Raw genomic sequence first — 26,808 nt, 5'->3', positions numbered from 1 at the left:
CTCCAGTATTCTGGCCTGGAGAATTCCATGAACTGTATAGTCCATGGGGTCGCAAAGAGTTGCACACAACTGAGCGACTCTCACATAGAGTCCAGGATGATCTCATCTCCATATCCTTAATTATGTTTGCTAAGACCCTTTTTTCCACATAAGGTAATGTTTGTAGATTCCAGGAGTTAGGATGTGAGAATATCTTTTTGAGGGTCGCAGTTCAACTCACTACACACCCTTACATAACTCTCATTTTCAACACCTTTTATTATTTAATTTTTGAGTTCCAATCACATTAATTTTTTGACAAATTATGGAAACAAGCAGACTCAATTTCAGCATATGAAAGTGAATTATAAAAATATGTCACTCCTTGCATCCAGCCAACTGCCCTAATACGGTGTCGGTCTAGTTCAGTCACACAGTGCACAGGGCCTTAATTATTGTACAATTTCTGGCCCATCTGATTCAGAAATACTCTCTCTGATTTCCTTCAAAAGAACCAAAGTGGTAAATTTAGCCCATGAACCGTGAACCAAGTGAGAGTTGTCATTTAGTTGAGTCATTAGAAGGTACAGTCTCATAGCTTTTCACCAGACTACCCAAGTCAGATTTTCAGAGAAAGCTTGAAAATTAGCTTCAGCTCAATTTTCATTCTCAGAAGAAAAATATCTCTAGTCATTTCTCCCAACATTGCCCATCACTCATGCAAAAATGAGGGAAGATTAGCTAAGAGTGTTATTCTGTTCCTCTAAGATGTTCTTAAAAAACACAGTATTTAATTCTTTCCTGGTGTAGTCACTTACTTCCTGGCTTCTTTCTTTTGGCAACCATTTTTCCCTTTCTTTGGCTCATTCCTGGTTCAGCCACTCTCTCCCATAGTGAGATTTAAGTGAAGCATGGGTTAATAGTGATCCTTTTGCTGCAAAATCTCAGTGGACACTGTGAGGTGCCCTAGCTTACATACAGGGTCTTAGATGATTTAAAGCTATATAAACAGCATTTTGTGCTGAAATAGTCCTGTCAGCTAGGACCTACAAACTCAACCCAGACTCTGGCACTACAGGATTTGGTAACACAAAGGAAAGATTCTTAGAAATGGGAAAGTCAGAGAGTTGCAGCATCACTACCACCACCAAGAAAACTCTTTAAAGAAGATCCCCTCTCATTTACTTTCATGCTCACACCTTCACCGGATTGTGCAGCCAACCTCTTATTTCTTAATTTCATTTAAAGTTTCTTTAAAAATCACCACTGAGTATGATAAACAAAGTTACATTTACAAGCACAGCTGCCTCTTTTTAGCCCATTCCTTTAGAGCAGTCATTAGGAGGTGGGTATCTTGAACCAAGTAAACAGAGGTGAGTGTGCCAAAATGAAATATGACATGTTGTTCTAGTCTAATCATTTAATAATATCTAATCTCTATCAATTGGACTTCCCTGGTCCCTCAGGTGGTAAAGAATCTGCCTGCAATGCAGGAGACCTCGGTTTGATCCCTGGGACAGGAAGATCCCCCGGCCAAGGAAAGGGCAACCCACTCCAGTATTCTTACTTGGAGAATCCCTGAGCCTGGAGGACTACAGTCCATGGGGTCACAAAGCGTCAGACATGACTGAGCGATTAAGCACACATAATCTCTGTTGATTATCCACCTATTTCTCTACCTTTCTGGCCACTTATAACTTGAGCTTTTTCTCTTTGTAGCAATAGAGATACCACATTAAAGAAGAACTTATTTATTCTGGAAACATCTTTATTGTCCCTTTTCAGTTCCATAAATGTAAAACGAGGTAAACAGGGATATTCTGGATAAGAGAGCATAAAGCACAAGCTTTAGAAAAAACATATAAGAAGTGGATAAAAGAAGACAGTTCCATTTTACTCAGCATATTTCTTGTATGTGCACATTTATCTTGGGTGTCTCTGAAAGTATGGTGGAGACTAGTTCCCTTTGAGCTTCAATGCTTTAGACCATTTCTAAAGGAAGACGGAGAAACAGGACAAGAGTTCTCCACTCCCCAAGAAAACTTACCATAAAAGTCTGTTATGGTCTTCCTGATGTGTTCTAGGGTACAGGCTTTTGTAAATGAGAACTCCTTTTTATTAAGACTGAATCACTTTGGAACTTCTCCCAACCAAGCCATCCTGTGTGAGCCTTAGGGTAAATGACTGTGTGTACATGTGGTGCATATGGCAGGGGAGGCCAGCTACATGTCATGTGACCTGACTGTGTACCACACTGAGAAAGGAGGTCAACTCTCCCATTGAATTCCAAGAAACAAGTCTCACATCATTTTTCCAAATAGGCTTTCTTCTAACATCCCAACCTGCTTTTCTTTCCAATTTGTATGTATCTGTGTCTGCATGTACCATGAAACTAAAGAATCATATAGTACATACTTCAACTTAATACACGGAAAGTGTACTTGAGGGCAGAGGATGCATGCTGCTACTGCTGCTGCTGCTAAGTCACTTCAGTCGTGTCTGACTCTGTGCGACCCCATAGACGGCAGCCCACCAGGCTCCCCCATCCCTGGGATTTTCAAGGCAAGAACACTGGAGTGGGTTGCCATTTCCTTCTCCAATGCATGAAAATGAAAAGTGAAAGGGAAGTTGCTCAGTCGAGTCCGACTCTTCGCGACCAAATGGACTGCAGCCTGCCAGGCTCCTCCATCCATGGGATTTTCCAGGCAAGAGTACTGGAGTGGGGTGCCATCGCCTTCTCCAGACGCATGCTAGAAAGTTGTAAAGGAAAAATATGAATATACAGAATGAAGCCAAATGACAGATGACCTTGAAAAGAGAAGAGAAAATCTCAGTTTGGAAGCAGGCAACTGAACGCATCAGAGATGTATGAGGTGTATGAGATATGGCTAAAATCTGTTTAGGGAAGATTCATTTTGTGGTGATGCTAAGATTCTTTGAAAAGAAAATAACTTATCTAATCCCTGTATGCTTTAATGTCCTCATTAAAAAATGATGTATAATAATATCTCCTATTTCTTAAAGTTTGAGTGAGGATTAAGTGAATATTAATTCTAATATATTAATTCTAATATATTTAGAATACAGATATGTAAGGTGCTCAATAACATTATCATCACCATCTGCAACAGCCATCTCCACCATCCTCACCATCTTCAACAGTTTCTTCTCTTTCCCAAAAAGCACATACAGAAAGAAAAGATGCCTATAAAGAGAGAGATAATCCAGATTTAATGTTCTTAAAAAGCTTAAAAAATTGAGGCCAATTCCTGTATCCAGGAGTAGGGTGTGTTGGACAAGACAACATAGTGATGCCAACTATAATTTCACACACACAAAAATTGTCTTATATCTATCTTTCACATAGATACATATACAAATATAAAGCATTAAAATACAATATGAAGTTAAATCCTTTTACCTTTATGAGGCATTTTTTTCATATTACTTCTACCACCATGTCCTATAGAAACTTTATTTTTCCCTTTAAAATACAGACTTTTGGAAAAATATATTAATACTTAAGTCACTGTTAATTAATATAGTATGTATTTTATTTTTAATGACATTTAATGTTTTCTTTCTAGTATTCCAAGTAATTCATGTTCATTGCCGATAACTAGAAATACATAAATGTAAAAAGCAACAATTAATCACCCATTATCCCGAAACCTAAGAGACAACCGTCATTGCTATCGATGGTTAATATATCATTTTAAAACCTGATTCCTTCTAGGCTTTTCAAATTTAATTCCCAAATTCAAATCCTATCCTATCTCTTAACTGAAAATAAAAAAAGAAAACACTTGAGAACTAATCTTAAATGAAAATATGAATGGATGCGGAATTTTAGTTTTTTAAAATCAAAATAATATTCAGATACTCAGCTGGAAAGCCTCATGAGTGTGTGTGTGTGTGTGTGTGTATACCATACTCACTCCCAATTTCTTAAATTATAATGCAAATGTTACTTTGCCATAAAATACTTCAAATGTTGAAAAATATTTAAGAAAGACTTTATTGTATATCACTTGTATTTATAGCAGGAGTTTCAGAGATTTTTATCTTTCTAAATATCCATTTACTTGAATTAATAAAATTACTCTCCTTCAATTGTATCCACATTCTTTACACAAAATAAATCCATAATTCTGCTTTTATAACTACTTAGTGTACAGTAAAAGAAATTAAAATACACTATCACATATCCAAACTCTTTTTCTAATTAACTGCCTAGCATACATATATCAGAAAAATTCATTATCAGGGTCACAGAACTCAGCTCCATCAGCCAATACCATTCTTCAGTCAAGCTCAACCGACCTTATTACCTAGATCTGGCTCTGTACCCTCAGACATATTATGAACCACATGAGCAGATGATTGAATGGGAAAAAAATATCTCCATTAAGAAAAAAATTGAGATTTTGGATTCGACTGCCTGTCCATTAGTGACATAAAGTGCTGACAAGCAGAACAAACAGTGAGCAATGTAATGTCAGGGCCTCTAGTGAAATGAAGTTTCATAACTTCACTAGGGTTGATGGATGGGTAATAATGACATTTTCAAGTATAGGAATATACTCTATTAGAAACATCATAGAATTTTTCTGCACAAAGTAGTTGTTACAGCTTGGTTGCTCAGGGAAGATGACTCTATAGAGTAAGAAAACAGTCAAGTGCTTATAAATGTTTAATCAGGTTAATACTCTGTTGCTCTTCACCATGCGGGGGAACGTCACTTATTTGAAGTGTAATAGTTTCAAATAGAAGTCTCTAAGACAGTCAAAGGATGGTAGAGAATTCTACAACATCAAATACTCAAATATTTGACATTAACAATGTTGTAAATCTGACATGAGCAATTTATCAATTTACTGGGAAACCGCAAAAATGCATTACTGAGTGTGTTATCTGAATAGTAAATAATCTTTTATGTCTTTGCAAAATGCACCTTATTCTTCATAGATTAAATCACAAATACAACTATCATCTTTCAGCCAGTCAACTGCAAAGGAACTGTATGTCACTAATTTATGTCTTATCCTCAAACTGGTTGCAGTAACATGAGGAATAAAATTGAATGATTTTTGTAGCTGTATTCACATTGATACCATTTGTTCTTTAAAAGTAAACCAGGGAATCTTCTTCTTCTTCAAAAGGAAGTCTTGCTGTCATCAAAACTCACTTCAGGATTCACAGAATCACATTTAAGTAAAAAAACAAAACAAAACAAAAAAACTCTTTCTAAAAAGCATAGAGTGCCTATATTTGAATTTGAATGTTTCTTTTTGTTGTTGTTGTTATTTATTTTTTTAAAATTTTATTTTATTTTTAAACTTTACATAATTGTATTAGTTTTGCCAAATATCAAAATGAATCCGCCACAGGTATACATGCGTTCCCCATTATTCAGATCTCCCTTGGATTATGAGTTCCAGGATCTTTAAAGACAATTTGGCCCTACCCAAATAATAAGGATAATTTGATAGGGAATTTCATTACAGTCTTAAATTTTACAAGTTAAGTGATGATTTTACTCTTAAACTTTCAGCAGATAATATTATGAAAATCATATATTATAGAAACTAAACAACTCAGTAAAATTCTGTTGCCACAAAATAACGTGTTCTAATTTATGTGCTTTTATTTTCTAAATAATTTAATTTTAAATTTAAAATAATCTTGTTTTAAATGTAAAGTGAGATTGTTCAACCACTTCACTTAGTTTATTTTTCAGCTAAAGAAAGAATAAACTCCAAAGCTGAAGAACTGAAGCAACCTAGGGCAGATAAGAGGGAAAGAAAGGAAGGAAGGAAGGATATGGTAAACAAAGAATCATGAGCTTAGAGAAAGATTTGCCTAAAGGCTTTTTGTAATCACACTTTTAGAGATGAGGATATTATGATGGAAACAATGACATTTTCCAAATATTTAACATGTGCCATGTACTGTACTAAATGGATGTGCCCTCAGTTGTGTTAGTCGTGTTCAACTCTTTGCAGCCCCATGGACTGTAGCCTGCCAGGTTCCTCTGTCTGTGGGTTTCTCCAGGCAAGAATTCTCCAGTGGGTAGCCATTCCTTCTCCAAGGGATCTTCCTGATCCAGGGATCGAACCTGGGTTTCCTGCACTGCAGTTAGATTCTTCACCACCTGAGCCACCAGGGAAGTCCTGTACTAAATATATACCCATATAAGCATCATAATAATTTCTAGAATGTGGATACTACTATTATATCCTTTGCATTGGAAAGAAGCAAGCAAGAGACAAAGGAAGGGGGGAGGGGCGCAGAGGGAGGGAGAGAGGAAACTCAAGAACTAGAACATTCTTTTCTTTCCACCTCATTTTCTTCTTTAATCCTGCTACTAACCTTCCTTCCTTCCTTCTTCAGTTTTTCGTTCATTCCTTTCTATTATGGGTACAATGTTCATTAGATAATGCCCTTAATGACACCACTACCCTGTAACAACAACAACAAAAAAGCTATCAATAGTATTTTGAGTTTTACTTGCACTATTCTATTTTGTATTTATGAAAGGCAGCTTCAGATTAAAGTCCAGTATCTTCTGCAATTTAAATTCATATTACATATTGATCCAGTGATGCTGTCTGACTCTGGTATGTATTTTTCCATATTACTGAACATGCCGACAATGCAGCATTTCTCAGCCTGAGCTGTATTCTCAGGAGGAATTCAGGGCAGGAATTGCCTGGAGTATTGCAGGCAAAGCATTCATTGAGAGGGAAATGAAGCAAAAACAGCTCCATTGCCTAAATAAATTAATTGATTTTAAGACATGAGAAGGAAGGCGGGGGCCAGGGGGTGGGGTAGAGGGCCTGGAGTGGAGAGGGGCGTTTTGTTTACTACCCATTATTTAATTCTATCTTGAAGAGTTAGGGTGGAGGTGGCAAGAAGCAAGTGTCTGAGCATTTTTATCGCATTTTGTTCATACCCCTACCCAGACCGATTAGTGTGAACTGCTCTGAGGTACACAGCTGGTTTCTCCCTGCTCAAGCAATCACATATGTTACAACATTTATTGCTGAAACTTCAAACTCTATTTCCTTAGCAGGATCCCTGGACTAACTTAGTGTTAGCTGTCCAGGCACTTCTATAGAAATAGCAATTGGATCTAGAGTTGGTTTTTGATATGACACGAAAATCACAAGGCATACCTTGGGGAAATATATCTTCTAAAAAATCTACAGGTATTGACCACATGTCTGCAGATGTCTTTTATGCTATTAGCTGCTTTTATATGTCTCTTATGAAATATTTTCAAACATTTTGAGCTATTCAGAGAAGGGGTAGGTTTAAATTGCCAGGAATTGCATGGTACTGGTGAAAATCTCTCCCTGTGAAAAGCTGGATGCAAAAATACAATGTCCCAGAACTGTCTTATACATGTCTGTGTATATACATACATACTTTAACATTCCTCATTCAAGCATTTAGTTCACTATGACAGTAAATTTTCATGATAATCATTGTTTTCTATATGTAAACAGGATACATGAAGATAACATATGCAAATAAAATCCTATATTTTCCAAAATAAGCCTTCATGTCTGTCTAAACTCTAAGTTGCATTGAAAGAAAGTTCAAATTCGTTCAACCTGGAAATGGAATATAACAACTTGCATAACTAAAAAGTACAGAAGTGACTATTTGGCATCAAGCATAGATGTTCATTTCTTTTCCATGGGGATGGTCTTGATTCCTGTCTCCTGTACAATGCACGAACCTCATTCCATAGTTCATCAGGCACTCTATCTATCAGATCTAGGCCCTTAAATCTATTTCTCACTTCCACTGTATAATCATAAGGGATTTGATTTAGGTCATACCTGAATGGTCTAGTGGTTTTCCCTACTTTCTTCAATTAGTCAGCTTCTGGTCTTGTTTTTGTTGACTGTATAGAGCTTCTCAATCTTTGGCTGCAAAGAATATAATCAATCTGATTTTGGTGTTGACTATCTGGTGATGTCCATGTGTAGAGTCTTCTCTTGTGTTGTTGGAAGAGGGTGTTTGCTATGACCAGTGCATTTTCTTGGCAAAACTCTATTAGCCTTTGCCCTGCTTCATTCCATATTCCAAGGCCAAATTTGCCTGTAAGTCCAGGTGTTTCTTGACTTCCTACTTTTGCATTCCAGTCCCCTATAATGAAAAGGACATCTTTTTTGGGTGTTAGTTCTAAAAGGTCTTGTAGGTCCTCATAGAACCATTCAACTTCAGCTTCTTCAGCATTATTGGTTGGGGCATAGACTTGGATTACTGTGATACGCATCTGAATGCAGAGTTCCAAAGAATAGCAAGAAGAGATAAGAAAGCCTTCCTCAGCGATCAATGCAAAGAAATAGAGGAAAACAACAGAATGGGAAAGACTAGAGATCTCTTCAAGAAAATTAGAGATACCAAGGGGATATTTCATGCAAAGATGGGCTTGATAAAGGACAGAAATGGTATGGACCTAACAGAAGCAGAAGATATTAAGAAGAGGTGGCAAGAATACACAGAAGAACTGTACAAAAAAGATCTTCACGACCCAGATAATCACAATGGTGTGATCACTGACCTAGAGCCAGACATCCTGGAATGTGAAGTCAAGTGGGCCTTAGAAAGCATCACTATGAACAAAGCTAATTCCAGTTGAGCTATTTCAAATCCTGAAAGATGATGCTGTGAAAGTGCTGCACTCAATATGCCAGCAAATTTGGAAAACTCAGTAGTGGCCACAGGACTGGAAAAGGTCAGTTTTCATTCCAATCTCAAAGAACGGCAATGCCAAAGAATGCTCTAACTACCACATAATTGTACTCATCTCACACGCTGGTAAAGTAATGTTCAAAATTCTCCAAGCCAGGCTTCAGCAAAATGTGAACCGTGAACTTCCTGATGTTCAAGCTGGTTTCAGAAAAGGCAGAGGAACCAGAGATCAAATTGCCAACATCCGCTGGATCATGGAAAAAGCAAGAGAGTTCCAGAAAAACATCTATTTCTGCCTTTATTGACTATGCCAAAGACTTCGACTGTGTGGATCACAATAAACTGTGGAAAATTCTGAAAGAGATGGGAATACCAGAACACCTGACCTGCCTATTGAGAAATCTAAATGCAGGTCAGGAAGCAACAGTTAGAACTGGACATGGAACAACAGACTGGTTCCAAATAGGAAAAGGAGTACGTCAAGGCTGTATATTATCACTCTGCTTATTTAACTTCTATGCAGAGTACATCATGAGAAATGCTGGACTGGAAGACACACAAGCTGGAATCAAGATTGCTGGGAGAAATATCAATAACCTCAGATATGCAGATGACACCACCCTTAGGGCAGAAAGTGAAAAGGAACTAAAAAGCCTCTTGATGAAAGTGAAAGTGGAGAGTGGAAAAGTTGGCTTAAAGCTCAACATTCAGAAAACAAAGATCATGGCACCTGGTCCCATCACTCCATGGGAAATAGATGGGGAAACAGTGGAAACAGTGTCAGACTTTATTTTTCTGGGCTCCAAAATCACTGCAGATGGTGACTGCAGCCATGAAATTAAAAGATGCTTACTCCTTGGAAGGAAAGTTATGACCAACCTAGATAGCATATTCAAAAGCAGAGACATTACTTTGCCAACAAAGGTTCGTCTAGTCAAGGCTATGTTTTTTCCTATGGTCATGTATGGATGTGAGAGTTGGACTGTGAAGAAAGCTGAGCGCTGAAGAATTGATGCTTTTGAACTGTGGTGTTGGAGAAGACTCTTGAGAGTCTCTTGGACTGCAAGGAGATCCAACCAGTCCATTCTGAAGGAGATCAGCCCTGGGATTTCTTTGGAAGGAATGGTACTGAAGCCTAAACTCCAGTCCTTTGGCCACCTCATGTGAAGAGTTGACTCATTGGAAAAGACTCTGATGCTGGGAGGGATTGGGGGCAGGAGGAGAAGGGGACGACAGAGGATGAGATGGCTGGATGGGATCACTGACTCGATGGACGTGAGTTTGAGGGAACTCCGGGAGTTGGTGATGGACAGGGAGGCCTGGCGTGCTGCGATTCATGGGGTCGCGAAGAGTCAGACACGACTGAACGACTGAATTGAATTGAACTGAACTGATAGATGTTCATTGGTAAACGTATCCTAATTCTCTTTTTGGAATCTCTCCCAAAACTCACAGAATTTTATTTATTTAATGTTTTAGAGTCAGCTATGATTGTTTAATATTATAGAAGAGGCATCCATTTCCTTCAGTTTTTTAAACTTATTTTCCTAAAAGTATAAATTTGATTTTGTGATTTTTTCACTTGCTGTGTTTCAAAGGTCACTATCTCCCTTTATTTCTCTCTCTTTTTTTTTTTTTTTTTGGTTTGTGTATTTCTCCTCTTATTTCTTACCAATTACTTTAATCAGTGGTTTTCTTATTTTGCTTGTTTTTCTAAAACTCAGCTTTTTAATTTATTTAATTTTTTCTGTTTTCGACCTGTTTAATCTCAGACTTTAAATCCTGACTCCTACTTACTTGGCTTTTTTCCTATCTTTTTGAGTTATATTTAATTTGTTATATTTAATCTGTTTATTTAAGTCTTATGTCTTTATTAATTACTTAAAATTCTATACATTTTCCTGTGAGCATTGCTCTAGCTGTTCCATGAAGGAGTGCACATGTAAATGAGTGCATGACAATTATTTTCAAGCAATTTTGGAAGTTTGACTTGTATTCTTCCTTGACCTACCAATGTTTAACAGATACTAGTTTTTTTTAAATTGTCAGATGAAAATATCTTTTTTAAATTTTGTTGTTAATTTCTAGTTTGAATTGCAATTAATGTTGCTTGTATGACTTCTGTACTGTAGACCTTATTGAAGTATTCTTTTTGTTATGACATAGATGTAGGTATATAGAACATTAAATAAGATTGATTTTCACAAATACTTCATGAAAACTTGAAAGATGTGTGTTCTCCAATAGTAGTAGTATATATGTGCTCATAAAAATCTTTCTCACTCATTGTGTTATTTAGGTCATTATGCTACTAGTTCTCCCATATGCCCCATCACGTTCACACACTTGTTTTACCTTAGATTGGGCTTCCCTGGTGGATCAGCTGGTAAAGAATCCGCCTGCAATGTGGGAGACCTGGGTTCTATCCCTGGGTTGGGAAGATACCCTGGAGAAGGGATGGGCTACCCACTCCAGTATTCTGGCCTGGAGAATTCCATGGACTAGTCTATGGGGTCACAAAGAGTCAGACACTACTGAGTGACTTTCACTTTTAACTTAGATTGAGAGAGGTATTTCAAAATTCTGTCTTAGTTTGTTTCCATTTTTCCTTGTCTCTCCTTTGGTTTCATTATTATTAATGTGACACCAAAAATCTATGTTATTTGTTGCATGGATAAGTCTTACATCTTCATGTTGAAATGAAGCTTTTTTCACATTATAAATAATCCTTTATCTTTTTTATTGCTCTTAGTGCTGCATTCTGCTATGTCAGATGTGAAGATCACAAGCCTTGGTTTCATTTCATCTCATTGTGAGTTCACTTCGACTCATTGATTCATTTCTAGGCTTTCGAAATCACTGTTAGATGTATTTATGGTATAAATCATACAGCTGTGTTCTGCTTTTTGACCCAATCTGAAATCCTTTACTTATTAGGTGTTTTAAGCCAGTTAAATCATTTATTTATTTATATTTATTTTTTTAAACTTTACAAAATTGTATTAGTTTTGCCTAATATCAAAATGAATCCACCACAGGTATACATGTGTTCCCCATCCTGAACCCTCCTCCCTCCTCCCTCCCCATACCATCCCTCTGGGTCGTCCCAGTGTACCAGCCCCAAGCATCCAATATCGTGCATCGAACCTGGACTGGCAACTCGTTTCATACATGATATTTTACATGTTTAAATGCCATTCTCCCAAATCTTCCCAACCTCTCCCTCTCCAACAGAGTCCATAAGGCTGTTCTATACATCAGTGTCTCTTTTGTTGTCTCGTACACAGGGTTATTGTTTCCATCTTTCTTAATTCCATATATATGCGTTAGTATACTGTATTGATGTTTTTCTTTCTGGTTTACTTCACTCTGTATAATAGGCTCCAGTTTCATCCACCTCATTAGAACTGATTCAAATGTATTCTTTTTAATGGCTGAATAATACTCCATTGTGTATATGTACCACTGCTTTCTTATCCATTCATCTGCTGATGGACATCTAGGTTGCTTCCATGTCCTGGCTATTATAAACAGTGCTGCGATGAACATTGGGGTACACGTGTCTCTTTCCCTTCTGGTTTCCTCAGTGTGTATGCCCAGCAGTGGGATTGCTGGATCATAAGGCAGGTCTATTTCCAGTTTTTTAAGGAATCTCCACACTGTTCTCCATAGTGGCTGTACTAGTTTGCATTCCCACCAACAGTGTAAGAGGGTTCCCTTTTCTCCACACGCTCTCCAGCATTTATTGCTTGTAGACTTTTGGATCGCAGCCATCCTGACTGGTGTGAAATGGTACCTCATAGTGGTTTTGATTTGCATTTCTCTGATAATGAGTGATGTTGAGCATCTTTTCATGTGTTTGTTAGCCATCTGTGTGTCTTCTTTGGAGAAATGTCTATTTAGTTCTTTGGCCCATTTTTTGATTGGGTCGTTTATTTTTCTGGAGTTGAGCTATAGGAGTCGCTTGTATATTTTTGAGATTAGTTGTTTGTCAGTTGCTTCATTTGCTATTATTCTCTCCCATTTATTTATTTATATAATGCATATGCTCAGCCTCAAGTTTTATTTTGCTCTTTCACACAATATTTACTTTGGTTCTCTGACTATGGGCTTATTTTCTCTGTTTTTTTGTTTCTTTTTTCTTTTTGATAAATGCCTTTAGTTTTCTTTGCATTTCTTTTGATTTTAAGAAAGTTAATATTTTGATTTTAATGTTACCTTTATATAATGTCATTACATAGAGCTTGTTGACCTCTTTACTTAGGCTTCTACTTCTTTTCTCAACTTTAAACTATTTCCTTTAATTTTCATCTTTTATCTCAGAGACAATATAGTTAATTCTGCTTTCCATTTCTTCTCTCTCCTCTTCCTTTTTTTTTTTTAATTGCAATATTTTTCTTAGATTATACAACTAATGGTCTTCCCTGGTGGCTCAGTGGGTAAAGAGTCTGCCTGCATTGCGGTAGACCTGGGTTCAGTCCCTGGGTCGGGAAGATCCCCTGGAGAAGGAAACGGCAACTCAATCCAGTATTCTTGCATGGAGAATTCCACAGACAGAGAAGCCTGGTGGGCTACAGTCCATGGGGTCACAAAGAGTCAGACACAACTGAGTGACTAACACTTTATACAACAAATTACATATTACTCTCCCATCCCCATACCAATGTTTATTTTAGTCTTAGATTCTCAACTAAACATTATTAATGCTTACTGCCAGCTTTTTTGTTGAAGTTGCCTCAACCATATCTTCATTGGATGAAGTTCATTCTGTATTCTGACATCCCTTCATATTTTGACATTTTGCTTTGTATTTGGGGTAGGGGCTGGGAGCACTAGGTTTTGTGTGTGTGTGTGTGTGTGTGTGTGTGTGTGTGTGTGTGTTTTACTTGCCAGTACTCACTTCTCTGTTCCATTGGGCCTCAAATGTGTTCCTCATACCTCTGCTCAAAATTGGGTCTTTCCTTCAGGGGTAGATTTAAATGAATATTATCTATGTTCTACCAACACTCAGATTCTGCTACAAGCTCTGGGGCAGTCCCTAAGGAGGAAGATTATTTTAAAAGATCATCTTTTTAGTCTCCTAAATTTCAGGCTGCTATAACCTATAAAACTCCCAACTTAAATATAAAAGTAATCTGTTATAAAGGCTTCCTTTTACCATAATGATTTTACAAAAATCTTAATTAACACAAGAAGAAAAATAGAAAGCACTAAAACTGCAATCACTTAAATTCAAAATGGTATAAATATGGTTGCTTTACAATATAAAATTTGATACTTTCAACAATTATTTATTTCCAAAGCACTCTTAGTGTTTCTGGCACCATCTGCTTACCTCAGGGAAGAAAAGTCCACAGTTTCTTGTGTTTAAATGCACAGTACACCAATTTAAAATGTGTGTCACAAAAATGACACTGGAGCATCCCAATTTATATTTACAGATACCTTACTCCCAAGTGTTTTTTAAATAAGTGTGAAGGGGGAAAGGCCAAAACTCAAGAAAAATAACCTCAGTGCTTCTTAATATAGACATGAGTCAGAATGATTTCAGTTCCTTAAGTTTTCAAGTTTTAGCTTAATTTTCTATTATACCCATTTTTCCTTTAAATATTAAAATTATTCCGAACACTTAAGATTCATATATCCACTAGGCATCTCCAGATTTGAAATGAAATAACAAAAATAATTCTGAAATCAGTGATGCTTAAAGTTGCCTAGTGACTCGGGAACAAAAAAAAAAACTCATTTATGTTAATGTTGGCAACTAGAAACCACTCCTTTCTTTTTACAATTTACATTTCATTCTTTAACATGGATATTAAGGAAATATGCACGTGTTGGGGGCTTCCTTGGTAGCATTAGCGGTAAAGAATCCACGTGCAATCAGGAAACATGGGTTCAGTCCCTGGGTCAGGAAGATCCCCTGAAGAAACAAATGGCAACTCACCCCAGTATTCTTGCTTGGAAAATTCCATGGACAGAAGAGCCTGGTGGACTACAGTCCATAGGGTTGCAAAAGTGTTAGACTCAACTTAGTGACTAAACACACACAAGTACACACATATGTGTCCAGAGTGTGTTTTCCTTTTGTTTGGAAGCTCAAAGTGAAGAGAAAACTATCAGCTTTGCTTTCCCCCTCTAAACTTAATAAATGAAACAAACAAAATATAAATACAAATAAAGTGGTTAAATATGCAGATGTCTAGTTTTTATTTTAATTTTGTAAAAGTAATTGCCGGCAAAGTGAATGCTGACATCTCAGTTAGTGACCCAGGTAGAATAGGTAATGTACAGGAAGAAGAACCCTGTACATTTCCCTTAATTCTACTGAGTTCTTAGCTGAGACCACCATAATTAAGGATATTCAGTTCAGTTCAGTTCAGTTGCTCAGTCGTGTCCAACTCTTTGCAATCCCGTGAACCGCAGCACAACAGGCCTCCCTGTCCATCACCAACTCCCCGAGTTTACCCAAACCCATGTCCACTGAGTTGGTGATACCATCCAACCATCCCATCCTCAACAAGAGGAAAACAAACAGAACTTTATTAACAAATACCCTGATCTGTACATGGGAGATAGGGAAAAATGAATAAATCTTTGAGGGACTTAGAATTCAGGATTAAGTACCAGTTTAAGAGGAAATATTGGGGTGACTGCATGCTTTTTAGGAAAATCAATGATTTTTAAGAAAGATGAAGGGGCCCTTAGAAGGTAGAAGGTAGGACAGTTTGTAATGAAGTTTGTCTAGATGTGATGTCAACTTGTAATCTCCTCTTCTCTGATCAGACTCTGTTGATACAACTCCCAAAGAGGGGAATAAAGACAACCAGTTCTTTTTAGAGGATCTGTCTTCAGGCCAATAAATAGAGTTCAGAAAAGGCCTTTTCCCTCATTTATTATTTTTCAAGAGCCTATAGCTCCAAATAATTAGTAAGTTAAAATATTATGGGGTGGCAGAGTCTGCTACTCTTCATATTCTAAAGACACGTTCCATGTGGGAGCGTGATCCATCAATCAGAATACTGTCTGATCCCAGATCAGCCCTTTGCCTTGCTGCAGGACCATAGGCCAGCCACCAAGTTCTCATGTCTGTTTCATCATCTCTGTTTTTATGACAGTACTGAGGCTGCCACATATTCTGCATGTCATAGTAAAATGTAAATAGAATGGCTGCTCTGAAAGTAATTTGAAAATTCAAAAGCCCTGCACAGATGCTCAGTCACGTATGCAGAGTCTTTGGTTTTATCTCTCAGTAGGAATTAATGGATAACACTATCCAGCCCCAGGACCTCTTTCTATATTTTGTTCTTTAAGTTTTTATATACAAAGGGATGCTTGGAATAATGTTCATATAATGTTAATGATAATTATCTCTGGATGGTGGGTTTATGGAATTTTTTGTTGTTGTTTTTCTTTCCTTTACATTTTCCTATAGAGTTTGAGTGGCTTTATATGAAAGCATAAATTATTTTACAAATATATATTTTTCTGAGGCAAAACTTAAGCACAAATTAAACACAAATGGGAAATTTCCAACATATTGCTATATCTATGATAAATTTTAATCATCGTAAAATATTCCTACATAGCAAAAACTTAAAGGGTATGCAAATTATCATAGAAATTATAAAATGCTTGCTTTTCTAGTAATCAAATAAATGCAAATCTTTTTTGAAAAAAAAATTGAAAACCAAAGTAAAAATGAAGATCTTCAGGCATTGGGGCTGTGTTGAGAGAGCATATTAACTCCAAAGTAGCAACAATAACAGAGCTGATTTCTCAACATAAACAGTAAAAGTCATAATAAGCTGATTCTAAAAGTCACCTAAAATATATAGAGACAACAATTACCAAGGCAATAGTGAAGAAAAAAGAACAAAACTTGAAGAATTATGCCCTAGGCATTCAGAATGATTTCCAGGATATATTAATTAGGACAGTAGAGTGCTAGTGCAAGGAGATAAAATAGACTAATGAAAAAGATAAAATAAGATAAAATAAAATAAGATCCATGTAAACAGTCTCCTTAGTTTCATTTTGTTCTTTGTTTTTTTTTTTTATTGAGTGCAGCTGTGATTCAGTAAGAAATGAATGGAACTTTATATAAATGATGCCAGTCCAACTTTAACATTTTAATCCCCACAATATCCTCCCTTATATAAAAAAAAAAATTAATCTTAAGCTACTCCATACAGTACAAAAAAAATAAGTTACATATAAATTAAATCTAACAAATTATATATAAACTACATTTAAAACTACCATGATTTTTTGAAGAAAACATAATGAATATATTTATGTACTGAAGTAGGTTAAGGTTTCTTAAGAGGGATCAAAAAAAAAAAAAAAGCAAGTCATAAAAAGTGACAGATATTTGCAAAACATAACTCACCTGATTCATATCTAGAGCATTTAATATGTTCCTATAAATCAATTTTAAAAGATAGGTAATCCAGTAGAGAAATGTGTTTGAACAGATGGTTCATACAAAAGAATATCCAAGTGTCCAATAAATACATTGAAATGTAGCTCACTTTCATTAATTATGGGATAGCTACATTAAAAAACACAAGGAGATGCCACATCACATGTGTGCCAGAATGTTTATATTGAATGTAATAACAATATTAGGTGATGACAAAGATATAGAACATGTGGAATCCTCATATACTGCTTATAGCTCTTTGAGAAACTGTTTGGCATTATTTAGTTTATCTGAATATACATGTAAACCATCACCCAGCAATCCTACTCTAAATATATACTAGTAGAAATGTATACATATGTTCATCAAATGACAAATATATGAGAGCACTCACAGAATCACAATTCTTTATAGACAGAATCTAGAAACAACACAAATGTCCAATAACAGATAAACTGTGTATTTTAATGCAAAGCAATTCTCTATGACTACATGTAACAATGTGGATGAATTTCTTAATTATAATGCTAGGTGAAATAAGCCAGACACCAATGAAAACACACTGTATGATTTCATCTTATATGACTTTTGATTCAACAGCAGTGGAGACTAATGGAGTTAGAAGTCAGAATAACCATTAGCTTTCAGGGGAGTAACTAGGAAATGGCAGCAAGAGACATCGGGATGCTAGCAATATTCTAACTCTTGATGTCCATAGAGGTTACACAGGTGTATTCACTTTATAAAACCCATGGAGTTATAAGCATATCATATACCATTTAAATTTAAAAAAGGAAAAACATTCAATGGAATACAATTTTCTAGCTATCAACTTAATTTTTTTAGGACAATATATGTAGTTAGAAATGAGAAAATATTTTATAATTTCACTTAAAGGAACAGAAATCGATGCTAATTTTCTGGAAACAATTGGATAATATCTATTAAAAAAGCTTTAAAAAGGAAATAAAATGTAAGTCACTCAGTCATATCCAACTCTTTGTGACCCCATGGGCTGTAGACTGTCAGGCTTCTTCTTTCATGGAATTCTATAGGCAAGAATACTGGAGTGGGTAGCCATTCCCTTCTCCAGGGGATTTTCCCTGGTGGCTCAGATAGTAAAGAATATGCCTGCAATGCAGGAGACTTGGGTTAGACCCTTGGATTGGGAAGATCCTCTAGAGAAGGGAATGTGCTGTGCTTAGTCGCTCAGTCGTGTCTGACTCTTTGTGACCCCATGGACTGCAGTCCACCAGGCTCCTCTGTCCATGGAGATTCTCCAGGCAAGAACACTGGTGTGGGTTGCCATGCCCTCCTCCAGGGGATCTTCCCAACCCAGGAACCTAACCCAGGTCTCCTGCATTGCAGGCAGATTCTTTACCACTTGAGCCAACTGGGAACTCCAAAGAAGGGAATGGCTATCAAGTATTCTTGCCTGGAACATCCCATGGACAGAGGAGCCTGGAGGGTTATAGTCTATTGGGTCTCAAAGAGTCCAACATGACTGAATAACTAACACACACATATAAAAAAGGATAACCTTTTATCAAATATTGCAGTTTCCAGGGTTTTCTCCTATAAAACTAATCAGAGATATGAAAATAACCTTATGTGAAAGAGCATTTCACGTAGCAATATTTCTTTATCTAGACATTAGAAACAAACTATTTAGGGATTAATTGTGTATATCATGATATTTTGAATTTTGATGGAGGGTTCAAAGCCATTTAAATTCAAACATTCATACAAAATTTTCTGACCAGTACAACCTTAAAATACTAAATGATAAGCTGGTTGCAAAGCAGTATACAAAGTCATTAAAATCATATTTCACATAAGAATGCATTTACTATACATGAAGGTAAACACCTCTTTCTCTGAGTAAGGAGTTGATTTTATGTATTATTTTTTCATGTATTCTTTTATTTTCCATTTCTAAAATTAGCATATATTAATTTAATAATGGAACACATCAGGTATATTTCCAAAAAAGCAAACTAGCAATACAAAAATAAAAGTCTAAAGAAGGCATCTACAAATATCTACAACACTTCCGCATCACATATTTTTTCCACTTTAAATGAACATATGCCTTCAAATTTTCAATCTGTTTTCATATTGTTGTACCATAAATTTACTAAGCTTTTCTTTATATCATTTGTTTTTCAAATTGTTTCCAATTTATTTTTGCAATTTCAGATAATACTGCAGTGAACATATTCCAGATAAAGCTTTTTGCTACTGTTAAATTAATTCCCTACTATAAAATCCTCAGTGTGATAATCCTAGGTCAAAAAATATAAACAAAATAGGCAGCAAAATTTAATTTACTAAACAATATATTTTTATTTATATACTATATAAATATATTTTATATAATATAAATATATATTATATTTATATTTTATAATTTACTAAACTATATATACTAAACTAACTACTTAAGAAAGTATTCAAGTCTCTCTTAGGCATACAGGGGAATTGAATATCTGGATGTTCACAATAATTCAAAGTTATCAGGGAGGGCTATGATCAAATTTCACCATGAATAGGTAAAACATACTTAGTGGAAGAGAATCCGATATTTGAAAGGGGAAAAAAAAGTGAACCTTTAATGAGTGTCATGTGATTAAGGCCCAGTCACAGCCACATGGCCCGTTGCTAGATCAAGCCCTAAATTATTGTTCTATACCTCTTGGATTCTACACACTTATTCCATATTTGTCTCGGTTGTTGGCTGAGACCTAATTCAGGTCAACACTTCAGACGCTGTGTACAGAAAGCTATTATCTTTAAATCTTGGTAGGATGTGCCTGCCTTTTGTAGCTCCAAATTGCACTGCCTTTATTGTCACCGTGCATCATGTTTGTATCAAATTTGGTATCTACTATTTTCACTGCTTCATCTATATCATCATGTATCTCCAGATTCAAGCCCCATTTGAGCTCTTTCTTGAGATTAGTTTTCCCCAAGTGTATTACCTTGTGTTTTCCAGGCTGTGTCTAATTTGGTTATGTTCTTTTATATCTCACACTTGCTGATTGCTCAATAAGTGTAACATAATTGTTTGAAATCTGTTGCTATACTTTGTTTTGGAATAGTTTCCTGAACTCTAAATACTTGAGCATGAAAATAATTAAGGTGAAGTATTGAATACAATTGAATTTTTTTGTAGAAACAAAATATTCAATATGCTCCTCAGATTTAGGGCACTTAAAAGGCTTCCCCTGGATGATATTAAAACTCATTTTGTTGTTTATGCACATCTGTAAATCGTACTGCTTACACATTTATTTCCATTGACAATAGTACAAATATATTCTGCTTACTATCCAAAATTCTATTTTTTTAAATTTTTAATTGGAGGATAATTGCTTTACAATATTGTGCTGGCTTCTGCCATCAAACTCTTTTAGATTACAACTAGTTTACCATTGTTTTTGCATAGTGAGTTTTGCTGAACACAATAGGGAGGAATTGGGAGGAAGAATAATATTTAACTGTATCACTGCAGAGGAAATCGGTATTTTCAGGGTCTATTCATGTAGCTGTCAAGGAGATCAATGTAACTCAACCAAAATTGATGGACTTATGATCCTGGACCAATTTATCTATCTTACACAAGGATGAGCAATTCAATTTTTGATACTGAAAAAAACAAGTAACATATCTGCCAGTTCTAAAACAATAGCATGATATTCCATATCAATTTATGATAAGCACAAATAACATATTTTTATAACATAACATTTTATTCAGTCTTAATAAAGTATCTGTTCTTTAGAGATACAGTCTTAATTTGAGACCAAATATTTTAATAGTTTAGATAAAATGGGACATTGTAATATAATGAACATTGTGATGAGCACTCCTCTCAAATCTCTCCTTCCAGAAATGTTCACATTATCTGTACCCATGATAAATACCTCCAATACTGTCTCACATTTCCCACAGCCAAAGAAACCTCCGACAAGAGAAAAAGGAAAAAGCAATTACTAGGAAAGGAGATCCTTGACCATGAAGAGAATTCTCACAGAGAACCCAACACTGTGCTCAAGCTATTTAAACTACATCTGCATATTTAACTTCAAAGTACAAATGAAATGGAGGAATTGAGCAACTCCTGTATGTTTATTTTTTATTCTTTTTAGGAACAAATGAGAGGCAAAAATTTTCTTAAATTAAAATCTTTTGGTTTTCTTTATTTGCATAATACCATAGAATTTGTTGTAAGACAGATATGTTTTCATATAAAGAAGGAAAGAAAATGATAAAATAAAATTAAAAAAACATATAATAATTAAGTGATTTCACCCAGAGCATCATTCCATATAAAGAAATATTAGGAAAAATATTTCAACATTCACTTTCAACAGAATAATTTCAAAAAGCTTTGCTATAATACTCTAATTTGAATTAAATATGTCAATCATCATAATTAATATAAGTGGTTTCTCTATTTGGAGCATCTGATGCCACAGAATTGCTGGTGTATTTAACTACATGTTTTATGCTCCTGAGATAGACAATATATTCACAGTTATTGCCTCATGTTTCATAAAGGTATAAGAAAAGTTAGGAATTGAAAATGGACAAAATTAATTTGGGTGAAGTTGTTGTTCAGTTGCTCAGTTGAGTCTGACTCTTTGAGACCCCATGGACTGCAGCTCACCAGGCTTTCCTCTCCTTCACTATCTCCCTGAGTTTGCTCAAATTCAGTGTCCATTCAGTCAGTGAGGCCATTCAACTATCTCATCCTCTGTTCCTTCCCTCAATCCTTCCCAGCATCATGGTCTTTTCCTAATAAGTCAGGTCTTCACATCAGGTGACCAAAGCATTGGAGCTTCAAATTCAGTGTCAGTCTATCAGTCCTACAGTGAATATTCAGGGTTGATTTTCTTTAGGATTGACTGGTTAGATCTCCTTGCACTCCAAGGGACTCTCAAGAGTCTTCTCCAACACCACCGTTCAAAAGCATCAATTCTTTGGTGCTCATTCTTTTTTTGGTCCAACTCTAACATCCCTGCATGACTACTGGAAAAACCATAGCTTTGACTATATGGACCTTTATCATGAAAGTGATGTCTCTGCTTTTTAATACATTGTATATGTTTGTCATAACTTTTCTTCCAAGGAGCAAATGTCTTTTAATTTCGTGGCTGCAATCACCATCTGCAGAGATTTTGGAGCCTGAGAAAATAAAGTCTGTCACTGTTTCCATTGTTTCCCCATATATTTGCCATGAAGTGATGGGACTGGATGCCATGATCTTAGTTTTCTGAATGTTGAATTTTAAGCCAGGCTTTTCACTCTCATCTTTCACCTTCATCAAGAGGTTTTTTAGTTCCTATTTCTGCCATAAGGGTGGTGTCATCTGCATATCTGAGTAATTTGATACAGATGAAGTAGTTTGATCTAAATGAAAGGTCATGCTTCACAGAGTGAAAAACACCACACTTTCTGCAGCTGTATATTTTTGATGGTCATTTAGACTGATCCTAAATTAACTACAGAGGATACCACATTAATGGCAGAAAGCAAAGAGAAACTAAAGAGCCTTTTGATGAGGGTTAAAGAGGACAATGAAAACAACTGGATTAAAACTCAACATTCAAAAAACTAAGATCTTGGCATCTGGTCCCATCACTTCACAGAAAATACATGAGAAAAAGTGGAAACAGTGACATATTTCATTTTCTTGGGCTCCAAAGGCACTGCAGATGGTTACTGCAGCCATGAAATTAACAGATGCTTACCCCTTGGAAGAAAAGCTATGACAAACCTAGACAGTGTATTAAAAAGCAGAGACATAACTTTGATGTCTATATATGTCTATATGATGTATAGTGAAAGCTATGGTTTTCCAGTAGTCATGTATGAATGTAAGAGTTGGACCATAAAGAAGGCTGAGCACCAAAGAATTGATGCTTTTGAACTGTGGTGCTAGAGAAGACTCCTAAGAGTCCCTTGAACTGCAAGGATATCAAACCAGTCAATCCTATAGGAAATCAACCCCTGAATACTCATTGGAATGATTGATGCTAAATTTGGAGCTCCAATACTTTGACCACCTGATGTGAAAAGTTGCATCATTAGGAAAATACCCTGATGCTGGGAAAGATTGAGGGAAGTAGGAGAAGGAGGCAACAGAAGACGAGATGGTTGGAGGGCATCACTGACTCAATGGTCATGAATTTGAGCAAACTCAGGGAGATAGTGAAGGACAGGGAAGCCTGGAGTGCTGCAGTTCAGGGGTCACAAAGAATCAGACATGACTTGGCAACTGAAAAACAACTACAGTAACGACTAACTTTTAGGGTAGGGTTGCTTCTATTTTTATAAAATTTTTGTATTCTGAGTATACTGTGCTCAGCAATATCAACATGAACTTGCTAGAAGCCTGATCAGCTTCTACTTCACACATGCCTTCAACCAGTGATTGTTTTACAACTCACTCTCCTGGCAGCCTTCTTGCATCTCTCCAGCACGGCATGGGTCATAGAATTATCGGTCAGTATTTCAAGTGACTGACAGGGACAGCAGTGTCTAATGCTTCTCCCATCATCATCTGCATTAGAGCTGACTCTCTGTAACCGCTGCTGTTCAAGGGCCACTCATTTTATCAGTGTACACTTTACAGTGCTGTCATTGAAGGGAAAAGTTAGATATACTACATTTGGAAAGTACTGGAGAGAAACTGGCTAATGCTAATTGTCTTTCAGATTTAATCATGTGTCAGAGTAAGCATTCGATTTTTGCACATGTGTTTGCATATGTTAATAGAAATGACCACATCAGAAACTGAAAATATAAAATACCAGACCAATTTTGATACACCTCCATAAAGCTATTAATAAATTTAAAAACATGAAAAATCTAGACCAAAGATAAAAAAATAGGAAACCTTAACTATAAACACAAAATGAGACTGCCCTGGGAAAATAAGACCTATGTTTACCAATGCTGATGAAGCTTAGGGTTTAAGTAAATATTGATCTTCCTCTAAGACACGTTCTATCTAATATGACCTCCATTCTGCTTTCCCAGTCACCTGTGATCACTGGCCCCTGAAATTTTTTTCCCCATCTTCTACACATCTTCATTCTCCAAAACTATTGTCCTGTGCTCTTTGAAATGTACAGTTAATACTTAAACTCTTCCCTGTTTATTTCACATTGTTGCCATGACATAAACCTGGCTGCTTCCCAGTGAGATTATTTCCCTTGAAATCTCCCAGAGTAAGGCTCTTTTACTCCTCCTTTCCCAAACAGAGAAATTAAAAATCTGCAGTGGAAAGTACTGTCTTTTGCTTCTTTCAAACCATTTTCCAGCAACTTTCCTCAAAAAAAAAAAAAAAAACCCTTCAAATTTTCAAAGTCCATGACATCAAACCACTTACTTTCTTTTCTTGTGGTCTTGGATGTACCTCCTTCACTGGTGACTTGATATTGAATCAACACCAACCTAAGAGCCCTGAAAGAATCATGCATGCATCTGTAAAGGATAACTTGACCCAGACATCCCAAATACCTTTGCTTAAAAACAGAATAAGAAATTGGGATAAAGAATTTTGCACTTTAATTTCTTTGAACTTTAACTCATAAGAACAACAGTGTATGATTTCAGACTTTAATACCTTTGATTTTAAGGTTTTTGGATGTTAACTGAAAAGAATTTAATTTCTGAACTTTATTTTCTTTCTGGAATTAATTTGAGGACATTACATTTGAATTTGAAGCAATCTACTTTGTTAGCACTTTATTATTGAAGACCCTTTATACATTTGGACTGTATTAATGTTGTCATTTAATTTCACTTTAGTATCTCTGAGAGGTTCTATCAGTTAACATGACTGGGTACAATTTGTGATGAGACATATAATAGGGAATGGATTTTCAGCCTTGGGTAATTTAATTAACACTATATTTTTGACCCATAGAGAAGCCTCCTAAGGCCAAAATCCATACAGCCTCAATATCACTGAACAAGAAATAGTTGGTATTAGGGAAGCACTTTGTGGAAGTGGAAAAATGGCTTCCCCTGCACTTTGTTGATTTTCTCCTTTCAGAATGAGGACACACAGCTGTCATTGTCCTCAACTTAGTGGTGAAGTTCAAGTTGATAAGACAATATAAAGCTGGAAATGTTTGCAAACACTTAATCTTCTTTCTTCATAATTCCTTTTGTGGGTAGGGATATGCATGTCACAACATCCCTGGACTCTTCCTACCCTTCTATTCACTAAGGTTTAGTGAGTGTTATATGCCAGGGACTATTCTGAGTGCTTTACATGAATTAACCCATGTGAAACCCATGAGGTACTTAGATGTCAACAATATTTTGTGTCAATAACAGAACATTATTGCTTCTATACTACAGTGGGTCAATGAGACACAGAGAGGTTAATAATGTGTCCAAGGTCACTAGTGACTATTATATTGCCAAATCAAATATCAAATTCTCAGTCTCCTCTACAGTCAGTGTTTCAAGAGCCTGCAAAACTAGTTGTACACTATCTGCTTCTGGAAACTTTATATCACAGATTTCTGTTACATGCCCAACTTCTGATTGGCCTATTTTCCCAGTGGCCAGTCCCTTTAGGCCCCCTTTAGTAGGTTTTACTTCTCTGCCTGATCTATTTATATTGAAGTTCACTGGAGCTCTGTCATGCATCTCACTCTTGTCTGTATCTACATTCCTTCTCAGAGTAAACGCATCTGAGACCAGGGCTTTATATAGCATCCAAATGCTAATAATGTAAATATTTATATCACTGCTCCTCATCTTTACCTTTAAAGCTAAAAGTTTATATCCAAATACTTTCTTTCAATTTCAAATATTTCTAAAAGGCATTCCAAGCATAATATGTTTAAATTGAACTACTGCATTCACATCACACACTCAATCCTGCTCATATCACAGCAATCTAAGAATCATCTGTGATTTCTCCCTTTCCATCATGTAAATGCATGAAAAGCACAGAAAAATAAAATACATATTAAAGCAACAATGTTATTGCCTCTAGAATGTGCACTTATGGGAAGAGAAGGGAAGGTTATATATATGTGTGTTCAGTCAGTCATGACTGACTCTTTGTGACCCCATGGACTGCAACATACCAGGCCTCCCTGTCCATTACCTATTCCTGGAGTTTATTTAAACTCATGTCCACTAAGTCGGTGATGCCATCCAACCATCTCATCCTCTGTCGTGCCCTTGTCCTCCTGCCTTCAATCTTTCCCAGCATCAGGATTTTTTCAAATGAGTCAGTTCTTCGAATCAGGATGCCAAAGTATTGGAGTTTCAGCTTCAACATGAGTCCTTCCAATGAATATTCAGGACTGATTTCCCTCAGGACGGACTGGTTGAATCTCCTTGCAGTCCAAGGGATTCTCAAGAGTCTCCTCCAACAACACAGTTCAAAAGCATCAATTCTTCAGCCCTCAGCTTTCTTTATAGTCCAACTCTCACATCCATACATGACTACTGGAAAAACCATAGCTTTGCTAACACAGGTGAGGACCTGTGTTGGCAAAGTAATGCCTCTGCTTTTAATATGCTGTCTAGGTTGGTCATAACTTTTCTTCCAACAATCAAATGTCTTTTAATTTCATGGCTGCAGTCACTATTTGCAGTGATTTTGGAGCCCCCCAAAATAAAATCTGTCACTGCTTCCCCATCTATTTGCCATGAAG

At 36.2% G+C, this 26,808-nt stretch overlaps 1 protein-coding gene across 1 annotated transcript in view; it reads right to left on the bottom strand.

The window, feature by feature from the left end:
* Positions 1 to 1,638: 1,638 nt before the first annotated feature.
* LOC129659890 (craniofacial development protein 2-like) overlaps positions 1,639 to 26,808 on the bottom strand; it is a 112,861-nt gene continuing 87,691 nt past the window's right edge. The window contains exons 3-4 of the mRNA XM_055591419.1: positions 3,099 to 3,184; positions 1,639 to 1,799 (exon numbers count right to left, since the gene is read on the bottom strand). Coding sequence (XP_055447394.1) covers positions 1,639 to 1,799; positions 3,099 to 3,184 — 247 coding nt within the window. The remainder of the gene's footprint in view (positions 1,800 to 3,098; positions 3,185 to 26,808) is intronic.

Source organism: Bubalus kerabau, chromosome 9 (genome assembly GCF_029407905.1).
Source record: "Bubalus kerabau isolate K-KA32 ecotype Philippines breed swamp buffalo chromosome 9, PCC_UOA_SB_1v2, whole genome shotgun sequence".
Taxonomy (NCBI): Eukaryota; Metazoa; Chordata; class Mammalia; order Artiodactyla; family Bovidae; genus Bubalus; species Bubalus kerabau.
This window is presented reverse-complemented; position numbering and strand designations above follow the sequence as displayed.